This window comes from Amblyraja radiata, chromosome 2 (assembly GCF_010909765.2).
Source record: "Amblyraja radiata isolate CabotCenter1 chromosome 2, sAmbRad1.1.pri, whole genome shotgun sequence".
In the NCBI taxonomy this organism is placed as follows: Eukaryota; Metazoa; Chordata; class Chondrichthyes; order Rajiformes; family Rajidae; genus Amblyraja; species Amblyraja radiata.
This window is the reverse complement of record NC_045957.1, coordinates 116,984,578-117,004,714: the sequence shown is the minus strand read 5'-3', so window position 1 is coordinate 117,004,714 and position 20,137 is coordinate 116,984,578. Positions and strand designations below refer to the sequence as shown.

General features: G+C 46.0%; 1 protein-coding gene across 4 annotated transcripts in view; it reads left to right on the top strand.

Annotated features, from left to right (window-relative positions):
- carmil1 (capping protein regulator and myosin 1 linker 1) overlaps positions 1-19,915 on the top strand; it is a 320,941-nt gene extending 301,026 nt beyond the window's left edge. For 2 of the 4 annotated variants that reach the window (XM_033014166.1, XM_033014164.1), the window contains 4 exons: positions 3,027-3,242; positions 8,680-8,823; positions 12,521-12,673; positions 18,404-19,915. In XM_033014166.1, the coding sequence (XP_032870057.1) occupies positions 3,027-3,242; positions 8,680-8,823; positions 12,521-12,673; positions 18,404-18,588 (698 nt within the window). In that variant the 3' untranslated portion in view covers positions 18,589-19,915. The remainder of the gene's footprint in view (positions 1-3,026; positions 3,243-8,679; positions 8,824-12,520; positions 12,674-18,403) is intronic. The other 2 variants (XM_033014169.1, XM_033014174.1) reach the window with 2 other exon arrangements.
- The last annotated feature ends 222 nt before the right edge of the window (positions 19,916-20,137 follow it).

The window sequence follows — 20,137 nt, the reverse complement described above, 5'->3', positions numbered from 1 at the left end:
CAGAAGTTCAAGTTCAAATGTATTTGCCACATGCACCATAAGGTGCAGTGAAATGTAATTTACCATGCAATGTTACAAATAGATAAGGACACAATACACAACATAATTCAACACAGACATCCACCACAGCATTCTTCACTGTGGTGGAAGGCAATACAGTTCACACAGTCCTCCTCTTCCTCCTCCCTTGTTCACCCGTGGTCGGGGCCCTGACCCTCTGTAGTCGCCGCTACGGACGGCCCAATGTTCAAGCCCTCTAGTCGGATGGTCGGAACGCCGACGTCGGGACAGGTCGAGCACACCCCGCGACCCGGAGCTCCCAAATCGGCCACCTCCTTACCGGAGACCGAGGCGCCAAGATGTTGTAGGCCTCAGGCCGGCGGTTGGAGCTCTTCTCCGGCGACCCCCGGCGCTGGATCGCCCGCTCCACGATGGCGAAGTAAAGTCCGCTCCACGCCTGCCGCCAGTAGTTCCACAGACTGTGACTTCCAGATGTTGTAGGCCGCAGGCCAGCGGTCGGAGCTCTTCTCTGGCGACCCCCGGCAAGGGGACGGCCCCGCTCCGTGATGTTAATGTTCCCGCCGCGCCGCCGCTGAAGCTCTGGGCCCGACTCCAGGAAAGACCGCACCAAACCAGCTGTAAGGCCGGGTGGAGACCTGATAGAAGGACGTAAAAAGTATGAGACTCATAGGTAGGGTGGACAGTCAGAACCTTTTTCCACGGCTAGAAATGGTCAAAGACTGGAGGACGTACTGTAGGTTGAAGGTGAGAGGAGTTAGGCTTAAAGGAGATATGCGGGGTAAGTTATTCAGGCAGAGAGTGGTGGGTGTGTGGTGCAGGCTACCGGGGGTGGTGGTTGTGGCAGAGGCAGATACATTCATAACATTTTAAGAGGCTTTTAGATAGGCACATGGATGTGCAGGGGATGGAGGGGTATGGATCACATGGTGGCAGAGAAGAATAGTGGCAGGCAGACAAACACAAGCAGCACGTGCAAAATCTTCAGAATATTTTTCATTAGATTGTTGTGCCTAGTTTATTTGGGCAGCTTTACAAGACTTTGGCTCGGCCATATTTGTAGTGTTGTGTGCAGTTTAGTTTAATTTAGAGAAACAGCGCGGAAACAGGCCCTTCGGCCCACCGAGTCCGCGCCGAGCAGCGATCCCCACACACTAACACCATCCTACACACACTAGGGGAGAATTTTTTTTACATTTACCAAGCCAATCAAACCTACAAACCTGTACTTCCAGACAGGCCTGGATAGAGTGGATGTGGAGAGGATGTTTCCACTAGTGGGAGAGGCTAGGACCAAAGGCCACAGCCTCAGAGTAAAAAGACTTTAGGGCCTGTCCCACTTGCCTATTTTTTTGGGCGACTGCCAGCATCATTGACGGACGTACCAGGTCACCGAAAAAGTCGCGCTGTTTCCTCAAGTGTCGCAACATTTTTTTTTGTCGCCGCTGGATTTTGAAATGTTCAAAATCTTTCGGCAATCCTGATACGTCAGTCAATGATGCCGGCAGTCGCCGAAAATATCGCCAAGTGGGACAGGGCATTTTTTTTCGGAAGGAGATGTGTTGGAATTTCTTTAGTCAGAGGGTGGTGAATCTGTGTAATTCTTTGGCACAAAGGGCCATGGAGGCCAAGTCAATGGATATTTTTAAGGCTGAATTCTTGATTAGTACTGGAGTTATGGGGAGAAGGCAGGAGAGTGGGATCGAACCTGAGTCTCTGGCGCCGTGAGGCAGCAACTCTACCGCTGCGCCACTGTGCCGCCAAGAGAATGTGGGGAATGGGGTTGAGAGGGAAAGATAGATCAGCCAAGTCTAATCCACCATTCAATTATGGCAGATTTATCTCTCCATCCTTACCCCGTTCCCCACGTTCTCTTGGCGGCACAGTGGCGCAGCGGTAGAGTTTGTGCCTTACAGCGCCAGAGACCCAGGTTCGATCCTGACTATGTGCTATCTATATGCTATCTACTTAAGAAATCATGTATAAATTCATCTGCAGGATAAATGACTAAAAATGTAATTATTGTGACCTTGTCAAACATAAGGTTTAGCACTACATGCTACGAATCCCAGTTGTGGAGACACTGGTATCGTTGTCTCGTTGTAGGACATTGATCATTCTTTTTATACGGGATTTTAATTCATGTATTGTGCCTTTTTTAATACATAATTTATGATGCCTTTATAAGTGATATACTAAGATTTTATGTATTTTATGCTGTTTTTAATATGCAATGCATTTTTATATAATGTTGTCCCTTGTCTGGACCTTGATTCCGAAATAAAGTTTATTGTTATTATTATTATTATACGAAGTTTGCACGTTCTCCCTGTGACCACGTGGGTTTTCCCTGGGTGCTCCGGTTTCCTCCCACGTGCCAGTGATGTGCGGGTTTGTAGGTTAATTGGCTTCTGTAATTGTCCCCCTCGTGTGTAGGATGCTGAAGTGGGAAAACATAGAACTAGTGCAATGGTCAGCATGGACTCGATGGGCCGAAGGGCCTGTTTCCACACTGTACCCCCAAACCTTAAACTCTAAACAAGACTTTATTGCTGGGAGTGCAGGAGGATGAGGGGTGATCTTATCAAGGTGTATAAAATCATGAGAGGAATAGATCGGTTGGATGCACAGAGTCTCATGTTCAGAGTAGGGGAATCAAGACCCAGAGGACATAAGTTTAAAGTGAGGGGGGAGAAAAACTTAATAGAAACCTGAGGGGTAACGTTTTCACATCAAGGGTGGTGGGTGTATGGAATGAACCGCCATTGGAAGTAGTTGAGGCTGGGACTATTCCAACTTTTAAGAAACATTTAGACAGGTATATGGATAGGACAGGTTTGGAGGGATATGGACCAAGCGCCGGCAGGTGTGACCAGTGTAGATGGGGCATGTTGGTCGGCATGGGCAAGTTGGGCCGAAGGGCCTGTTTCCACGCTGTATGGCTGAGCATTCTCTGCATCAGATTCTTAAGAGAACAAAATGCACCGCACGGTCTTTGTGTTTCTCAGCGCTTCTTCTCGCCCTATTAGCCAAAGATCAGAGGGGAGATCCCGCGGTAACTTCACCGGAGGTACTCGCGAAGCCTGAGCCCAAGACCGAAGCGGTGAAGCCGAAAGGTTCCTCCAGCACACCCACCAGTCCGAAAACGCCGCCACAGATCCCCAAGCCCAGCAACGTGGGTCGTCCGAGTATTCCTCAGAAGCCCAGGCCCAGTTGGAGCGCAGGTGAGTGGACTCAGTATTGTAGCTCCACACATCCAGAGTTGGCCCTTCCCTCACACAGGGGGGGGGGCACGGTGGCTCAGCGGTAGAGTCGCTATGAGACGCCGTCAGTAAATGCTGGGGTAACTCAGCGGGACAGGCGGCATCTCTGGAGAGAAGGAATCATAAGGTCGTAGGGAATAGGAGTAGAATTTGGCCCATCAAGTCTACTCCACCATTCAATCGTGGCCGATCTATCTCTCCCTCCGAACTCCATTCTCCTGCCTTCTCCCCATAACCTCTGACACCCGTACTAATCAAGAATCTATCTATCTCTGCCTTAAAAATATCCACTGACTTGGCCTTCACGGCTTCCAAACTCACCGAATAGCCGCTCTGCCGAAAAGTCAAATAACGGACATGACATCGCCGGGGGGGGTGGGGGGGGGGGGCGGGGACTTGTCAGCGATTGGTCCAGACCCCCGCGTCCATCACATCACTGGCCGGTGGAGACGGGAGGGTGCGGGTCATTTTCCCACACAAGCCATAGGTGACTGGGCACTCTGAACCCGAGCTCCAAGTTGTAAGCGGCCGAAGGAGCGCATCCCTCGGGACAGCCCCCACTCTCCCACAGCCACGGCCGCCCTCTGACTTCTTATTACTGCATTACTTCTAGAGGTTCAAGTTCAAGTTCACATTTAGTGTCACATGCACCAATTAAGGTACAGTGATATTTGAGTTACCATTCAGACATACAAGTAAAAAGAACGCAATACACAATAAATTTCACATAAACATCCACACAATGTAATCAACATTCCTCACCGTGATGGAAGGCAATAAAGTTCAGTCATCTTCCTCCTTTGTTCACCCGTGAACGGGGTCGTTGGCGACGGTCCGCTGTTCAAGCCCTCTCGTCGGGATGTTCAAAACTCTGGCGTCGAGACGGAACGGAAACACTCCGCGGCATGGAGCTCCCGAGTCGGCCGCTTCTTACCGGACACCGCGGGCTTCACGGTGTTAAAGTCCACAGGCCCCGCGGTCGGAGCTCCATCGCTGGCGATCCTCGGCAACGGATCACCCGCTCCGCGATGGTATGCCGGCATCGCGCTTGCGGTTTGAAGCTCCGGGCCGGTCTCCAAGAAAGGCCGCACCAATCCAGTTGTTAGGCCGCGGGGGGGACTGGGATGTGACATGGAAAAAAATCGCATCTTCGGCGAGGTAAGTGACTGAAAACGGTTTCCCCCTATTCCTCCCCCCCCCACCCCCCACATAAAACATACCGAGAAACATTAAAACATACATTTCAGACACGCTAAAATTTAAAAAAAGTCTAAATAACACACAGGCTGCTGGCGAGGCATTACATAGAAGCATAGGAGCAGGAGTAGGCCATTCGGCCCTTCGAGCCAGCAACGCCATTCTATATGACCATGGCTGATCATCTAAAATCAGTACCCCGTTCCTGCTTTTTCCCCCATATCCCTTGATTCCTTTAGCCCTAAGAGCTAAATCTATCTCTCTCTCTCGAGTGAATTGGCCTCCACTGCCTTCTGTGGCAGAGAATTCCACAGATTTGCAACTTTCTGGGTGAAGAAGCTTTTCCTCATCTCAGTCCAAAATGGCCAACCCTTTATTCTTAATGAATTCTCTGCCACAGAAGGTAGTTGAGGCCAGTTCATTGGCTACATTTAAGAGGGCGTTAGATGTGGCCCTTGTGGCTAAAGGGATCAGGGGGTATGGAGAGAAGGCAGGGATGGGATACTGAGTTGGATGATCAGCCATGATCATATTGAATGGCGGTGCAGGCTCGAAGGGCCGAATGGCCTACTCGTGCACCTATTTTCTATGTTTCTATGTAAACTGTGTGACCCCTGGTTCTGGACTTCCCCAACATCAGGAACATTTTTCCTGCATCTACCCTGTCCAATCCCTTAACAATTGTATATGTTTCTTCTGTAAGATCCCCTCGCATCCTTCTAAATGACAGTGAATACAAGCCCAGTCGCTCCATTCTCTACTCGACTGTAAGGATTTTCGCAATCTCTTATTTCTTATATTTCTTTTATAATTTTTCTCACTATATTTTTTCCTTTCTGTTCTAGAGTCTCGTTCATCCTCTGCTGATGTTTAAAAATCCTTCAGGTTTACTGCACTTCCTCACAACATTATAATTTGTAATCCAATACTGTCTTTCCTTTGTTTAAGAAGGAACTGCAGATGCTGGAAAATCGAAGGTAGACAAAAATGCTGGAGAAACTCAGCGGGTGAGGCAGCATCTATGGAACAAAGGAAATAGACGACGTTTTGGGTCAGTTTCGAAACCGACCCGAAACGTTGCCTATTTCCTTCGCTCCATAGACGCTGCCTCACCCGCTGAGTTTCTCCAGCATTTTTGTCTACCTACTATCTTTCCTTTGTCTGGTAGGTGTTTGTATCTCCACGCAAGGTGAGGGGGAAAAGATTTAAAGGGAACCCGAGGGCCATACGAGTGGGTGTATGGAACGAGCTGTCGTAGGAGGTAGTTGAGCCAGGGACTATCACAATGGTTAATTAAACATTTGGACAGGTACATGCGTAGGACAGTCTTGGAGGGAAATGGACCAAAACGCAGGCAGGTGGAACTAGTGTAGATGGGGCATGTTGGTCGGCGTGGTCAAGTTGGGCCAAAGGGCCTGTCTCCACACTGTAAGACTCGATTGAAAGATATTAATCCATCATTTCTAATATTAAACATAAGTAATATAACATAACAGAAATTCAATATAACATAACGTTCAATGTTAACATAAATAAATAAGAGGTTCAGATCTATTTTAATGATGGTTGGTTACATATTTTGGACTGCCGCTGCTTTGCCCAATGGAAGGTGGTTCAACAGATTAATGGTACTTCTCATCACACTAAACCCGTTTGTGCATTTAACGGAGTACCTCAAGGGTCTGTGTTAGGTCCAAAGCTTTTCATAATGTACATTAATAACATATGTAAAGTATCAAATATACTGAAATTGATTATATTTGCCGATGATACGAATTTTTTTTGTTCCGGTGACAATTTGAAGCAGCTTTTGGAAGTCATCACATCAGAAATGAATAAATTAAAACAGTGGTTTGATGTCAACAAATTGTCTCTACATTTAAGCAAAACAAAGATTATGCTAGTTGGAAAACATAAAACAAACCCTCAAGTACAATTGAAAATAGATAACATAAGTATAGAAAGAGTATATGAAAATAAATTTCTTGGTGTGATCTTAGACCACAAAATCTGCTGCAAACCACATATAAACCACGTCAAAGCAAAACTGGCAAAGTCTATAGCAATATTGGGAAAATCAAGACACATTCTGGACCACAAATCATTACATACTCTGTATAATACACTCATATTGCCATATCTGAGTTACTGTGTGGAGATATGGGGTAACACCTACAAAAACAACCTACAGCCGTTATGCACATTACAAAAAAGAGCAATAAGAATTATCAATAACGTTGGATATCTTGAACATACCAATTTATTATTCTTAAAGTCACATACACTGAAGTTCACCGATCTGGTTAAGTTTAAGACTGCGCAAATCATGAACAAAGCAAGAAATAATTTACTTCCAAGAAATATACAAAAACTGTTTATGGAAAGACAGGGTGGGTATAATTTGAGAGGGGAACATAATTTTATAAAACTCAATGTCAGAACAACTCTTAAAAGTATGTGCATAGCAATCTGTGGTGTGAATTTGTGGAATGGTCTGGAACAGGAGATAAAACTTAGCACAAGCATAATTCAGTTTAAAAAGATGTACAAAAACACTTGTTTAAAAGGATATTGGGATGAGGATAGGTGATTGTGATATTTGTTATACTGATTGTATTGGGAAGGGTGATTATAGGGTGATGGGTTGTATATATGACTAAGATACTGTATAGTATATGCGGGTTTTTCTTTTCTTTTTCTTTTTTCTTTTTTGTATGGCTTTGTAAATATTTGATTAGTGTTCAAATGTAAATAATTTGGTGTACATATAGTGGCTGGTGTACATATGGTGTACATATAGCTGCTAAATTTGTATGAGATAGTTGAATAAGGGGTGGGAATTAATAAGCTTTGGCTTCTTCCTGCTCCTTTTCGGACACATGATTTCATTTATTTATAGATATTGTTTATGACACTTTATAAATATTTTTGTTTTGTTTTTTGTATGCTGTTTCACACTTGCTTTTTATTCTTTTATCCTGTCCGAAATAAATAACTAATAAATAAATAAATAAATGAATAAAGCCGGTGCCCTATACGTGGTGAGCTTGTGCATACTTTGTGTGCGGTAAGCAAAAAAAAGTATTTCACTGTGACATGTCACATGTGATAATAAACTATCAATCAATCAATGGATCGGTCACGGTGGCGCAGTGGTAGAGTTGCTGCCTTACAGCGAATGCAGCGCTGGAGACCCGGGTTCGATCCCGACTGCGGGTGCTGTCTGTACGGAGTTTGTACGTTCTCCCCGTGACCTGCATGGGGTTTTCTCCGAGATCTTCGGTTTCCTCCCACACTCCAATGACGTTCGGGTTTGTAGGTAAATTGGCTTGGTAAATGTAAAGATTGTCCCTAGTGGGCAGTGTTAATGTGCGGGAATCGCTGGTCTGCGCGGATCCGTGTTTCCGCTCTGTATCTCTAAAGTAAATCAAACAAACTTCGATAAACAGTGTTTTATTGAGATCACTGGGGCGGCACGGTGGCGCAGCGGTAGAGTTGCTGCCTTACAGCACCAGAGACCCGGATTCGATCCTGATCAGGGGTTGCTGTCTATCCGGAGTTTGTACGTTCTCCCCGTGACCACGTGGGTTTTCCCGTGTGCTCCGGTTTCCTCCCACACCCCAAAGATGTGCAGGTTTGTAGGTTATTTTGGCTTTGGTAAAAAAAAATTGAAAATTGTCACTAGTCTGTCGGATAGTGCTAGTGTTCGGGGATCGCTGGTCAGCAGGGACTCAGTGGGCCGAAGGACCTGTTTCAGCATTGTGTCTCTAAACTAAACTATTTATAAAGTATCAAGCAATCAAACATAAAGAAGGGTCTCAACCCGAAACCTCACCTAATCCTTCTTTCCAGTTATGCAGACTGCCCCGCTGAGTTACTCCAGCATTTTACGTAGATACATAGACAATAGGTGCAGGAGTCGGCCCTTGGAGGCAGCACCGCCATTTTGTGTCTATCTTTTATCTAAACCAGCATCTGCATTTCTTTCCTACTCATTACTTGTCCAAATTTTTTTTAGACGTCGTGATAGTACCTGGCTCCAATATCTCCGACACACAAAATGTCTTGAAGAATGTTTTATTCGGATCATTGGGTGCAAAAAGACACTAATTTATCTCGGTCAACTACTCGCCTTGTTCGGAGATAATTTAATAACAAGCAATATTGACAAGAATGATACCTTTGTTATTCCTTGTTGTAGAGGAAACTCCAGAATCGCCATCTGGCCACACTTCCCCCAAAGTTGCTCTGGTCCCACCTGCTCTAAGGCGAATACCATCAGATAGAGATGGGCAGGGCAGCCCACCTTTCAGTGGGCCCAACAGCTGGTCATCATCGCATGAAGGTAGGTGGACACAGCTTAATGGTGGACCAAGTGGATCTTCTGATCTTGAGGGGGAGGAAGGGCTGCTTTGACTGCTTCACCAAAGTATAATTGAATGATACAGCAAACAGTAACATTTTAACTGTGTCATCCACCACCTTACCAGTCTCTCAAAAGACCCACGCCAGTTTTTTCCAAAAGAAGCTCAAGATTTCAAACCGTGTTCAAAAAGTTTTAACAAAAATCCACATGGTGAACTAATTTGTCTGATTGGAGACTGGTAATGTTGTGGGATGCATTCAGTGAAAGAGTTACAAAGTGGTGACGTACAACGGCAATAACATCTGTAAAAGATCATTAAGTGGATTAAAAGTGGATTAAACATAATGGAAAATATAAATTCAACTCAAATACAGGGAGCCCTCGTTATGACAGACCTCTTTATAATGGATCTTGGTCATAGTGGACTGTCTTTAAGCACACAGGCTGCTAATTGCATTGCGGGAGGCCATAGAAATTGACGATGCTTTGAAATTGACCAGGCATTGAAATTGACAAGGCATTGAAATTGACAAGGTGTTATAGACAATAGACAATAGGTGCAGGAGTAGGCCGTTCGGTCCTTCGAGCCAGCACCACCATTCCCAATCAGTACCCCAAACAGCGGACGACCTTTCATGTTTTTAGCTTGCAGCACCAAAAATACATTTTTAGCTATCAGAAAGAACTTTGTATTTGAAAACAACTTGTTGTTGAAACCCACCAGGTGGTTGGAGCGAATCCCTTACTCGATTACAGCGGACAATCGGCAATAACAGACTCCATTCCCCCACTATGGTCCATTATAACGAGGGTTTACTATAAACTCAATTGTGTATCTATCAATAATGCAGTTCATTTAATAAGTTATTGCAATTGTACCGGCCACCACAATGTGTGAATCATCATGTACGCATTTTACATTACAAATGCTTTTTTTTGTATTATTGCGAAATGTGCATTTCATACATGTATTTCCATTGGTTGCCTCCAGTAACTGCAACACACGTAACCTTTCAGAGCTGTAATGAAACTCATTACTCCGACCTGGAAATTCAAATGATGCTTTGTGATTTAAAACCTATACAAGCATCAAAGGAATTTCTATGCATTTTAATTTCAGACTGATTTGAACACAGTGCAACATTGGTCAACTGTACAAATCTGCCTTCATCACAACAAATATATCAAGCGAGGAACAAGCTGCCAGAGGAGATAGTTGAGGCTGGGACTATCCCAACGTTTAAGAAACAGTTAGACAGGTACATGGATAGGACAGGTTTGGAGGGATATGGGCCAAAGGTAGGCAGGTGGGACTAGTGTAGATGGGATATGTTGGCCAGTTGGGGCAAGTTGGGCCAAAGGGCCTGTTTCCACACTGTATCACTCTATGACTCTCGAAACAAGGTTATAAGGTTATAGAGGAATCTCCAGAGGTTGGACAAACTTGGATTGTTTTCACTGGAATACCAGAGGTTGAGGGGAATCTATTAAGGAAGAACTGCAGGTGCTGGAAAAATCAAAAGGAGACAAAAAATGCTGGATAAACTCAGCGGGTGAGGCAGCATCTATGGAGCATCTATGAAGACCCTTCTTCAGACTTTCTCCCTCTTTCCCCTCCCCTTCCCAGCTCTCCCACAGCCCACTGTCTCCGCCTCTTCCCGCCCCTTCTCCCCGCCCCTTCTTCCTGCCCCCCCACCCCCACCTCCACATCAATCTGAAGAAGGGTCTCGACCCGAAACGTCACCTATTCCTTCGCTCCATAGATGCTGCCTGTCCCGCTGAGTTTCTCCAGCATTTTTGTCCACCTTTGAGGGAAATCATGCTAGAAGTTCATAAAATGGTGAAAGGCATAGAAAGGGTAGGCTGGATTTAGATGAAGAGAGGCCCTAGGCTATTCCACTTGTGCGGCCCCTCCCAATCCCCCACCCCCAGGACGAGAGGAAGGTGGAAGAGTCCACCAGATTGACACCGATATGCAGCCGAGCGTGGCCAATGAGATAAGGGCTGGAAAGCTGCGCTTTTTATTTATTGCCAGTGCTAGTGTCGAGTTATCGGCTTAAAACACTATTATTCTAAAATGAAATTTTTTTTTCGGGATTTTTTTTAACTCTGGGAAAAAAACACCTTGGCCGGAGGCCCCCGAGATTTTGAGGCCCTAGGCTTCAGCCTATGAAGCCTATAGGTAAATCCGGCCCTGCCGAGGCCCCCCTAGATCTTGAGGCCCTAAGCTTAAGCTTGTGAAGCTTATACGTAAATCCGGCCCTGCAGTCAGAACCTTTCTCCTGGGGTGGAAATGTCAAAGGCTGAAGGCCGGATCAATTTGCTTTGTTGTCACGGGCACCAAGTTACAGTGAAAAGCTTTTGTTGCGTGCTATCTAGTCAGCAGAAAGACAATACATGATTACAATCGAGACATTTACAGTGTATAAATACATGATAAGGGAATAACGTTTAGTGCAAGATCAGGCCAGCAGGGCGAGAGTAAAGCCTTAGGGTGAGAGGGGTAAAGTTTAAAGGAGATGTGCAGGGCAAGGTTTTTTACACAGAGAGCAGTCAGTGCCTGAAACGAGCTACGAGAGGTGGTGGTGGAGGCAGATACGATAAAGAGGCTTTCAAATAGGCACATGGATATAGAAACTCTGGGGTAGCACTGTTGGTAAGGAATAAAATTCAGTCCCTTGCGAGGGGTGGCATAGAATCAGGAGATGTAGAGTCAGAATATAAAGGAGGATTGTAAAAGCTTCTTTAGGTATGTGAAGAGGAAAAAAATAGTTAAGACAAATGTGGGTCCCTTGAAGACAGAAACAGGTGAATTTATTATGGGGAACAAGGAAAGGGCAGACGAATTGAACAGGTACTTTGGATCTGTCTTCACTAAGGAAGACACAAACAATCTCCCAGATGTACTGCAGGACAGAGGACCTAGGGTGACGGATATTACTAAAGACCTAAACCCCATTTTATACATTTTTATGTTCAAAGTCAAAAAATTGACTTTAAATCCTTAAAGGTTCATTCACAAACATAGGTTAAGTCAACATAGTCCCCCTTCAAGAGGCATGGTGTTTAATTGTCACTTGTCCCAGATAGAACAATGAAATTATTACTTTCTGCGGCATTACAGGGAAGGTAGACAGTCAGAACCATTTTTCCCAGCTTAGGAAAAACAATTACCAGATGGCCCAGCTTTACGGTGAGAGGGGAAAAATGTGAAGAACTAGTCTGTACAGAGCAAGTCTTTTGCACAGAGGGTGGTGGATGCCTGGAACATGCTGCCGGGGGGGTGGTGGTTGAGGCCGAGACGATAGTGATCTCCAAGAGACTTCTGAACAGGCAGATGAATACGGAGGGATATGGATTAGAAGGCAGATCAGTGATGGTCTTGGCATCATGTTCAGCACAGACATTGCGGGCCGAAGGGCCTGCTCTTGTGCTGCTCTGGTCGACGTTCCATGTTATGCTGGGAACGGAAGGTTAATGATTATGTGCGGGCAGATAAGAGTTGGTCTTTGGCATCATGTTCGGCTCGGACAATGTGGGCCAAAGGGCCTGTTTCCATTGCTGCGTTGGTCCACGTTCTATGTATGTGAGTGTAACTTGTTATTGCACTGATTGTGTTTATGAAGTGAAGGTGATAAAAGTGACCTTTCCCCCCCCCCCCCCCCCTCCCTGGTAGAGCTGTTTGGACTTGAAAGTAGGGCTGACACAGAGAGTGATTCTGAAATGGCAAAAAATGGAGCACGTGTCAAAAGAACGCTGAGGCAATCTTCAACTGGCGGGGTGAAAGATGCAAGCGAGACTGAGCGCAAGAAATTCCAGCCATTAACTGGTTAGACATTTTGCCTTGCTGGAGTGGGTAGTGGTGATGAGGTTGGCACCAACAAATGTTTATCTGTTTTTACCTCAAGAGGCACCCACACAAGCAATAGTCACAGAGATAACTAACTCAACGTTGGCGCTTACTGCGCCAGACACCAGGGTTCTATCCCGAATACGGGAGCTCTCTGTATGGAGCTTGTACGTTCTCCCCGTGACCACAAGGGTTTTCTCCGAGAGCTTTGGTTTCCACCCACACCCCAAAGACGTGCAGGTTTGTAGGTTCATTGGCTTTGGTATAAATACAAAAATTGTCCCTAGTGTGTGTAGGGTAGTGTGCGGTGCGGACTCGGTGGGCCGAAGGGCCTGTTTCCGTGCTGCATCTCTAAACTAATCTAACCTAAACTAAACTAAATATATAGGAAGGAACTACGGATGCTGGTTTAAACCCGAAAATACTGGAGTAACTCAGCGGGACAGGCAGCATCTCTAGAGAAAAGAGACCTGAACAAGGGTCTCGACCTAAAATGTCACCCAGTCCTTCTCACCAGAGATGCCGCCTGTCCCACTGAGTTACTCCAGCATTTTGTATTAAATTAAATGTATGACCAACTAAATATATGAATAACTAAACATTATTCACATTATTCCCTTCCACAAGTTCCAGTAGCAGAATTAGGCCATTCGGCCCATCAAGTCTACTCCGCCATTCAATCATGGCTGATCTATCTCTCCCTCCTAACCCCATTCTCCTGCCTTCTCCCCATAACCTCTGACACCCGCACTAATCAAGAATCTGTCAATCTCCGCCTTAAAAATATCCATTGACGGCCTCCACAGCCATCTGTGGCAATGAATTCCACAGATTCACCACCCTCCGACTGAAGAAATTCCTCCTCATCTCCTTTCTAAAGGTACGCCCTTTTATTCTGAGGCTGTGGCCTCTGGTCCTAGACCAGGGGTTCCCAACCTTTTTCATCCCGTTTACCCCTGGCAACTTTTCGAAAGTTTCGTTCAGTAATTTGAGTTTACATTTCCACCATAATAAAGCAACCGACAACGGGGAAATTTTAAAACACTGTTTTTAAACTTATTATTTTAAGTTCTAGAATCAACAAATTTAGACAATAGACAATAGGTGCAGGAGTAAGCCATTTGAGCCAGCACCGCCATTTAATGTGATCATGGCTGATCATCCCCAATCAGTACCCCGTTCCTGCCTTCTCCCCATATCCCCTGACTATTCTGTGACATATCTATTTTTAAGAGCCCTATCTAGCTCTCTCTTGAAAGCATCCAGAGAACCAGCCTCCACCGCCCTCCGAGACAGAGAATTCCACAGACTCACAACTCTCTGTGAGTTCCACAGACTCACCACCCGTGGGTAAATTTACCCCAAGTTGGGAACCCTTGTCTGAGACTCTCCCACTGGTTTCTAAGTGCATGTTGGATTGCTCAACAGCCAGCTGGTTTTTAGAAAATAATCTTTGCTAGGCTGTGACACGAGGGGGCTTTAGGAGATTTGGGCTGGTAATGTTCACTCAAGACAAATGCAAAAAATAACATTACAAGGAGCCAGTTGTAATCTTGTGAACAACTGGTCTTCCTCTGGTTTGTTGGTGCCATATTCATGTTTGGAGGCATATCATTCTCATGGCTTGCAATCGAAAACTTTAGTATCTTATTCCCTGTCTCAGGTTAATTATATTTGCTCAAAATGAAAGCAATGTGATCAAATAATTGCCGTTGGCCTCTATTGGACATCAATAACATTCATGGTTGCATGGCGGCACAGCAGTAGAGTTGCTGCCTTACAGCGCCAGAGACCCGGGTTCGATCCTGACTGCGGATGCTGTCCGTACGGAGTGTGTACGTTCTCCCTGTGACCTGCGTGGGTTTTCTCCGGATGCTCTGTTTTCCTCCCGCACTCCAAAGACGTACAGGTTTGTAGGTTAATTGGCTTACGTAAAATTGTAAATTGTCCCTAGTATGTGTAGGAAAGCGTTAGTGTGCGTGGATTCCTATTAACTAAACGTTTTTACACATTATTCCCTTCCACAAGTTCATAAGCTCTAGGAGCAGAATTAGGCCACTCGGCCCATCACGTCTACTCCGCCATTCAATCACGGCTGATCTATCTTTCCCTCTCAACCCCATTCTCCCCATAGCCCCTGACACCCGTACTATGCCTGTCTCACTGAGTTACACCGGCTTTTTGTGTGTATCTTCGATTTAACCCAGCATCTGCAGTTCCTTCCCACACAATATATTGTATTGGGCAATAGTCTCTGGAAATATATTGGAGTGCACCATCATGTAATCTATCTATCTCTGCCTTAAAAATATACATTGACTTGGCCTCCACAGTCTTCTGTGGCAATGAATTCCCCAGATTCACCACCCTCTGACTAAAGAAATTCCTCCTCATCTCCGTTCTGGTCGGTGCGGACTCGATGGGCCGAAGGGCCTGTTTCCGCGCTGTATCTCTAAACTAAACATCGGCACGGACATTGTGGGCCGAAGGGCCTGTTCCTGTGCTGCACTGTTTGTCCTCTTTGCATATTGGAACAAAACATTTTAAGTGAATACAGAAATTAGAAGCTTACTTCTTGATTCAAATCTAAGCTTCTTGAATGGACCAGGGAAAAGGATGCTATCGTTTTCCAGCTTTGCTTTGATGTTCGTTGTGGTGGTGATTTTATGTTATTTCTTTTTAACTTTCAAGCTTCATTCGAGTATTATGTGTACAGGCCTTGTCGCTGGAACTGGCAACATTTGTGTGTTATTTCATTTGTTTTCTTCACGATCACCTGTGGGCAAACACTGTGTGCTGTATTTCCCAAGTGCAATAATAAGGCCCAGTAATGAACTCGTGAAAGATACATTCCACGGGCGGCACGCTGGCGCAGCAGTGGAGTTGCTGCCTCACGGTACCAGAGACACTGGCTCGATCCCGACTACTGGTCGGTGCTGCCCGTAGCTTGCCACCAAAACCTTTAGTATCTCATTCCCTGTCTCAGGTTAATTATATTTGCTCAAGATGAAAGCAATGTGATAAAATAATTGCCGCTAGCCTCTATACCATCAATAACATTCAGGGCTCAAGATGGCGCTACGGTAGAGTTGCTGCCTTACAGCGCCAGAGACCCGGGTTCGATTCTGACTGCAGATGCTGCCCGTTCGGAGTTTGTACGCTCTCCCCGTGACTGCGTGGGTTCTCTCCGGGTGCTCCGGTTTCCTCCCACACTCCAAAGAGGTGTGGGTTTGCAGGTTAATTGGCTTCTACAAATTTATCCCTGTTGTGTAGGATAGAATTAGTGGATAATCGATTGCTGGTCGGCACGGACTTGGTGGGCCGAAGGGCCTGTTTCCGCACTGTATCCCTAAACTAAACTAATTTAAGGGGCTGTCCCACTGCGGCAACCTAATTGGCGAGTTCAGAAGAGTTTGCCCTCGACTCAAACTCGCAGCATGGTCGACAAGAGGTCCTAGGAGGTCTTTGTAACTGTCCTTCATGCTCGGAAGTAGTCCCCACGTACTCGAGGCCTCAGCTAGGTCGAGGCGTATTGTTCAACATGCTGAAAAATGCCCGCGAGTAAATAAAGGCCGCCATGGAAAAAATCGATACTTTTTTTACTCGTAGGTTTAGTTGAAGTAGATCGTAGTAGGTTGGCATGTTAGTCGTAGGTAAAGGCAGTCGTAGATAGTCTTCATCATAGTCGAAGGGAGATCGAAGGAGATCGAAGGAGGTCGTCTTCACTCTCCACTAGTCGGTGTCCAATCTTTCCGTATCTGGTCGAAGCTAGTCTTCAACATAGTCAAAGGAGGTCTGCAAACTCTCCTAAATTCTTCTAAACTCGCCAATTAGGTCGCCGCAGAGGGACAGCCCCTTTAGTCTGTGGAATTCATTAAAAATTGCTTGATATCTTTTCATTCACGTTATTTGCTTTGCGTCACTGTACATAAGGTATGCAAAGGGTCGCCACGTACAGGGCGCCGACAAAGACACAAAGTGTTCAAAGTGGTCCCCAATGGGCCCTTGTTGTTCTCGGCAGCCTCACCCCTCTAGCCGGGTCCCTACTTGTTCTCTCCTTGACCACCCTCCGGTACCCACCGCAGTCCCGTCAATATTTTTTAATGTTTCCGAATGGCAGAAGTACATGTGTGTTTTTAACAGCTGGATAAGCTTCGGGATACGAAACAGTCAAAAACGTACCCTACTTTCACTTTCAATCTTTGCCCCTCTCCCCGCTAACATTAGTTTTTCTTTCAGAGTTATAGAAACATGGAAACAGAAAATAGGTGCAGGAGGAGGCCATTTGGCCCTTCAAGTCTGCACCACCATTCATTGTCATCATGGCTGATCATCCACAATCAGTAACCCGTGCCGGCCTTCTCCCCATGTCCCTTGATTCCGCTAGTCCCGAGAGCTCTTTTAAATCCATCCAGTGAATTAGCCTCCACTGCCCTCTGTGGCAGAGAATTCCACAAATTCACAACTCTCTGTGTGAAAAAGTTTTTTCGCATCACAGTTTTAAATGGCCTCCCCTTTATTCTTAAACTGTGTCCCCTGGTTCTGGACTCCCCCAACATTGGGAACATTTTTCCTGCATCTGGCTTGTCCAGTCCTTTTATAATTTAATAAGTTCCTATAAGATACCCTCTCATCCTTCTAAATTCCATTGAAAACAAGCCCAATCTTTCCTCATATGGCAGTCCCGCCATCCCGAGGGATTAACCTTGTAAACCTACGCTGCACTGCCTCAATAGCAAGGATGTCCTCCCTCAAATTAGGAGACTAAAACTGTACATTATACTCCAGATGTGGTCTCACCAGGGCCCTGTACAACTGCAGAAGGACCTCTTTACTCCTATCCTCAAATCCTCTCATTATGAAGGCCAACATGCCATTAGCTTTCTTCACTGCCTGCTGGACCTGCATGTTTACTTTCAGTGACTGGTGTACAAGGCCAGCCAGGTCTCGTTGCATTTCCCTTTGTCCTAATATAGCACAGAAACGGGCCCTTCGGCCCACCGAGTCTCTGTTTACCCCTCGGATTCCTATTAAATCCTTCCCCCTTTCAACTTAAACCTGTGTCCTCTGGTTCTCCCTTCTCTTACTCTGGGCAAGAGACTCTGTGTGTCTACCCAAACTATTCCTCTCATGATTTTATGCACCTCTATATGATCACCCCTCATCCTCCTGCGCTTCAAGGAATAGAGTCCTAGCCTACTCAACCTACTCAGACCCACAAGCCCTGGCAACATCCTCGTAAATATTCTCTGCACCCTTTCCTGACTTGACGACATCTTTCCCATAACACGGTGCTCAGAACTGAACACAGTCCTCTAAATGCAGCCCTACCTAGAAGGGTGGCAGGGTGGCGCAGCGGTAGAGTTGCTGCCTTACAGCATCCGAGACCCGGGTTCGATCCTGACTACGGGTGCTGTCTTCGGGGAGTTTGTACGTTCTCCCCGTGACCTGCGTGGGTTTTCCAACAGATCTCCGGTTTACCCCCCGCACTCCAAAGACGTACAGGTTTGTAGGTTAATTGGCTTGGGTATAAAATGTAAAAATTGTCCCTGGTGTGTGTCAGGTAGTGTAAGGGTGCGGGACGGGATGGGCCACCGGTGGGCGCGGGCTCGGTGGGCCGCAGGGGACCGCTGTGTCCCCCGAACGAAACCACATACCATCGCCTTTAAATAATCCTCTTCTGTCTCACTGTCCTTAAATACCCACCAGCGCGCCAAAGTTCGATGACGGATGCAAGCTCCAGGCAGAACGACGAGAGCAGGGTGGACCGACCGGCCGACGACCAGGAGAGGACGGCGAGGAGGGAGCGGCAACACTCGAAGACGGAGGGGAAGAATGGCAGCAAGTCCAGCGACTCTGGAGAGGAGGGGGACAAGGACTACATCTTTGTATAAAGGCTACTGCGGGGGGAGGGGAACACAACAGCACAAGTGCACACAATGAAACAAGGCGACCAGGGTGGACAGAAATACTCTCGTGTTTCCACTCATCAGCCAAGCATCGAGCAAATAGCGTTTTATTTTACAACAAAAAAACTGGAAGACAGCATTGGGGTTCCAGGCTCTCAAAATTTTAGTTTTAATATGATCCTTTAATATAATCTACTACATTAATTTTACTGCATGCTTATAATGTTTTATCTTTACCCCAATTTTATCGTTAATCCGTTCCCGCTGCTTCCCAATTCGGAAGATAATTTCTCTTACACTGGAATTTTTAATGTATCGCAGCTTCTAGAGGGGGGGGGGGGACACACACCAGGACATTGGAAACAAGGCAAGGAAATAGGCACAAAAAAGCTGGGGTAGCTCAGCGGCATTTCTGGAGAAAAAGGAATATGTGACGTTCTGGGTCGAGACCCTTCCTCAGGGGAGAGGGAAAGGAGAGATATGGAGAGAACAAATGAATGAAAGACGTGCAAAAAGAGTCACAATGATAAAGGAGGCGGGCCATTGTTAACTGTGATCTAGGTGAAAATGAGTCACAGACAATGAGACTCAACAGGGCGACTTTGTAGCTGAGGTGGGGGACGACCTAGGTGGGGGAGTGATGGAGAGAGAGGGAGATGCAAGGGGCTACTTGAAGTTAGAGACATCAATAATCTTACCACTGGGTTGAAAGCTGCCCAAGCGAAATATGAGGTGCTGGCAGGAAACCTTTTTTTTTGTGGGGGAGGGGTGGGGGGGGGGGGGGGGGGTCGGCTTCTGTATAATATTCTGTAAGTTAATGGATGATAAATATGCCTGTGTTTGAGAGACGTGCACACGAGATATATTCCTGAATGCAAGCGACTAAGCGGAGTAATGCTAAAAACCTGAGCACAATAACAAAATAGATTTGTATAATTTATTATAAATAAGATCGGGGAGCTTGGATAAGGATTTATAATACTCCAGCGGGGGGGTCTTTTACCCTCGTGATGTACAGGTACCTCATTTACCTTGAGTACACAAGTTGAGGGCGAAACACACTCTCATAGGCACACAAGACTATACGGGGTGTAACTTTTAGCAGTTTCATGTAATGGGCTGATGGAGCAGGGAAGTATGTTCTTAATTTTAATCATTAGTGTAGCAGATGATTTATACCGACTTTTACATCTGGAATAATTTTATCAGTTTTGCCCCCCGGCGACACCAGCTCACCGTCGGTTCGTCCCGGTGTGGGTGGGATTTCCTCGTGTATATATTTGTACCAATAAAGAGAATGATTCATACCTTTGCTACCTCTGGCCTTGACTATTCATCAGCCGAGCGTTCGTTCGACGGCACTGGGCCTGCACTCGCTGGAGATTAGAAGAATGAGCTGGGGGAGGGGTGGGGGGGGGGGGGAACCTCATTGAAACGTACCGAATAATGAAAGGCCTGGATAGAGTGGATGTTGAGAGGATGTTTCCGCTAGTGGGAGAGTCTAAGACCAGAAGGCATTATTCAGAATTAAATG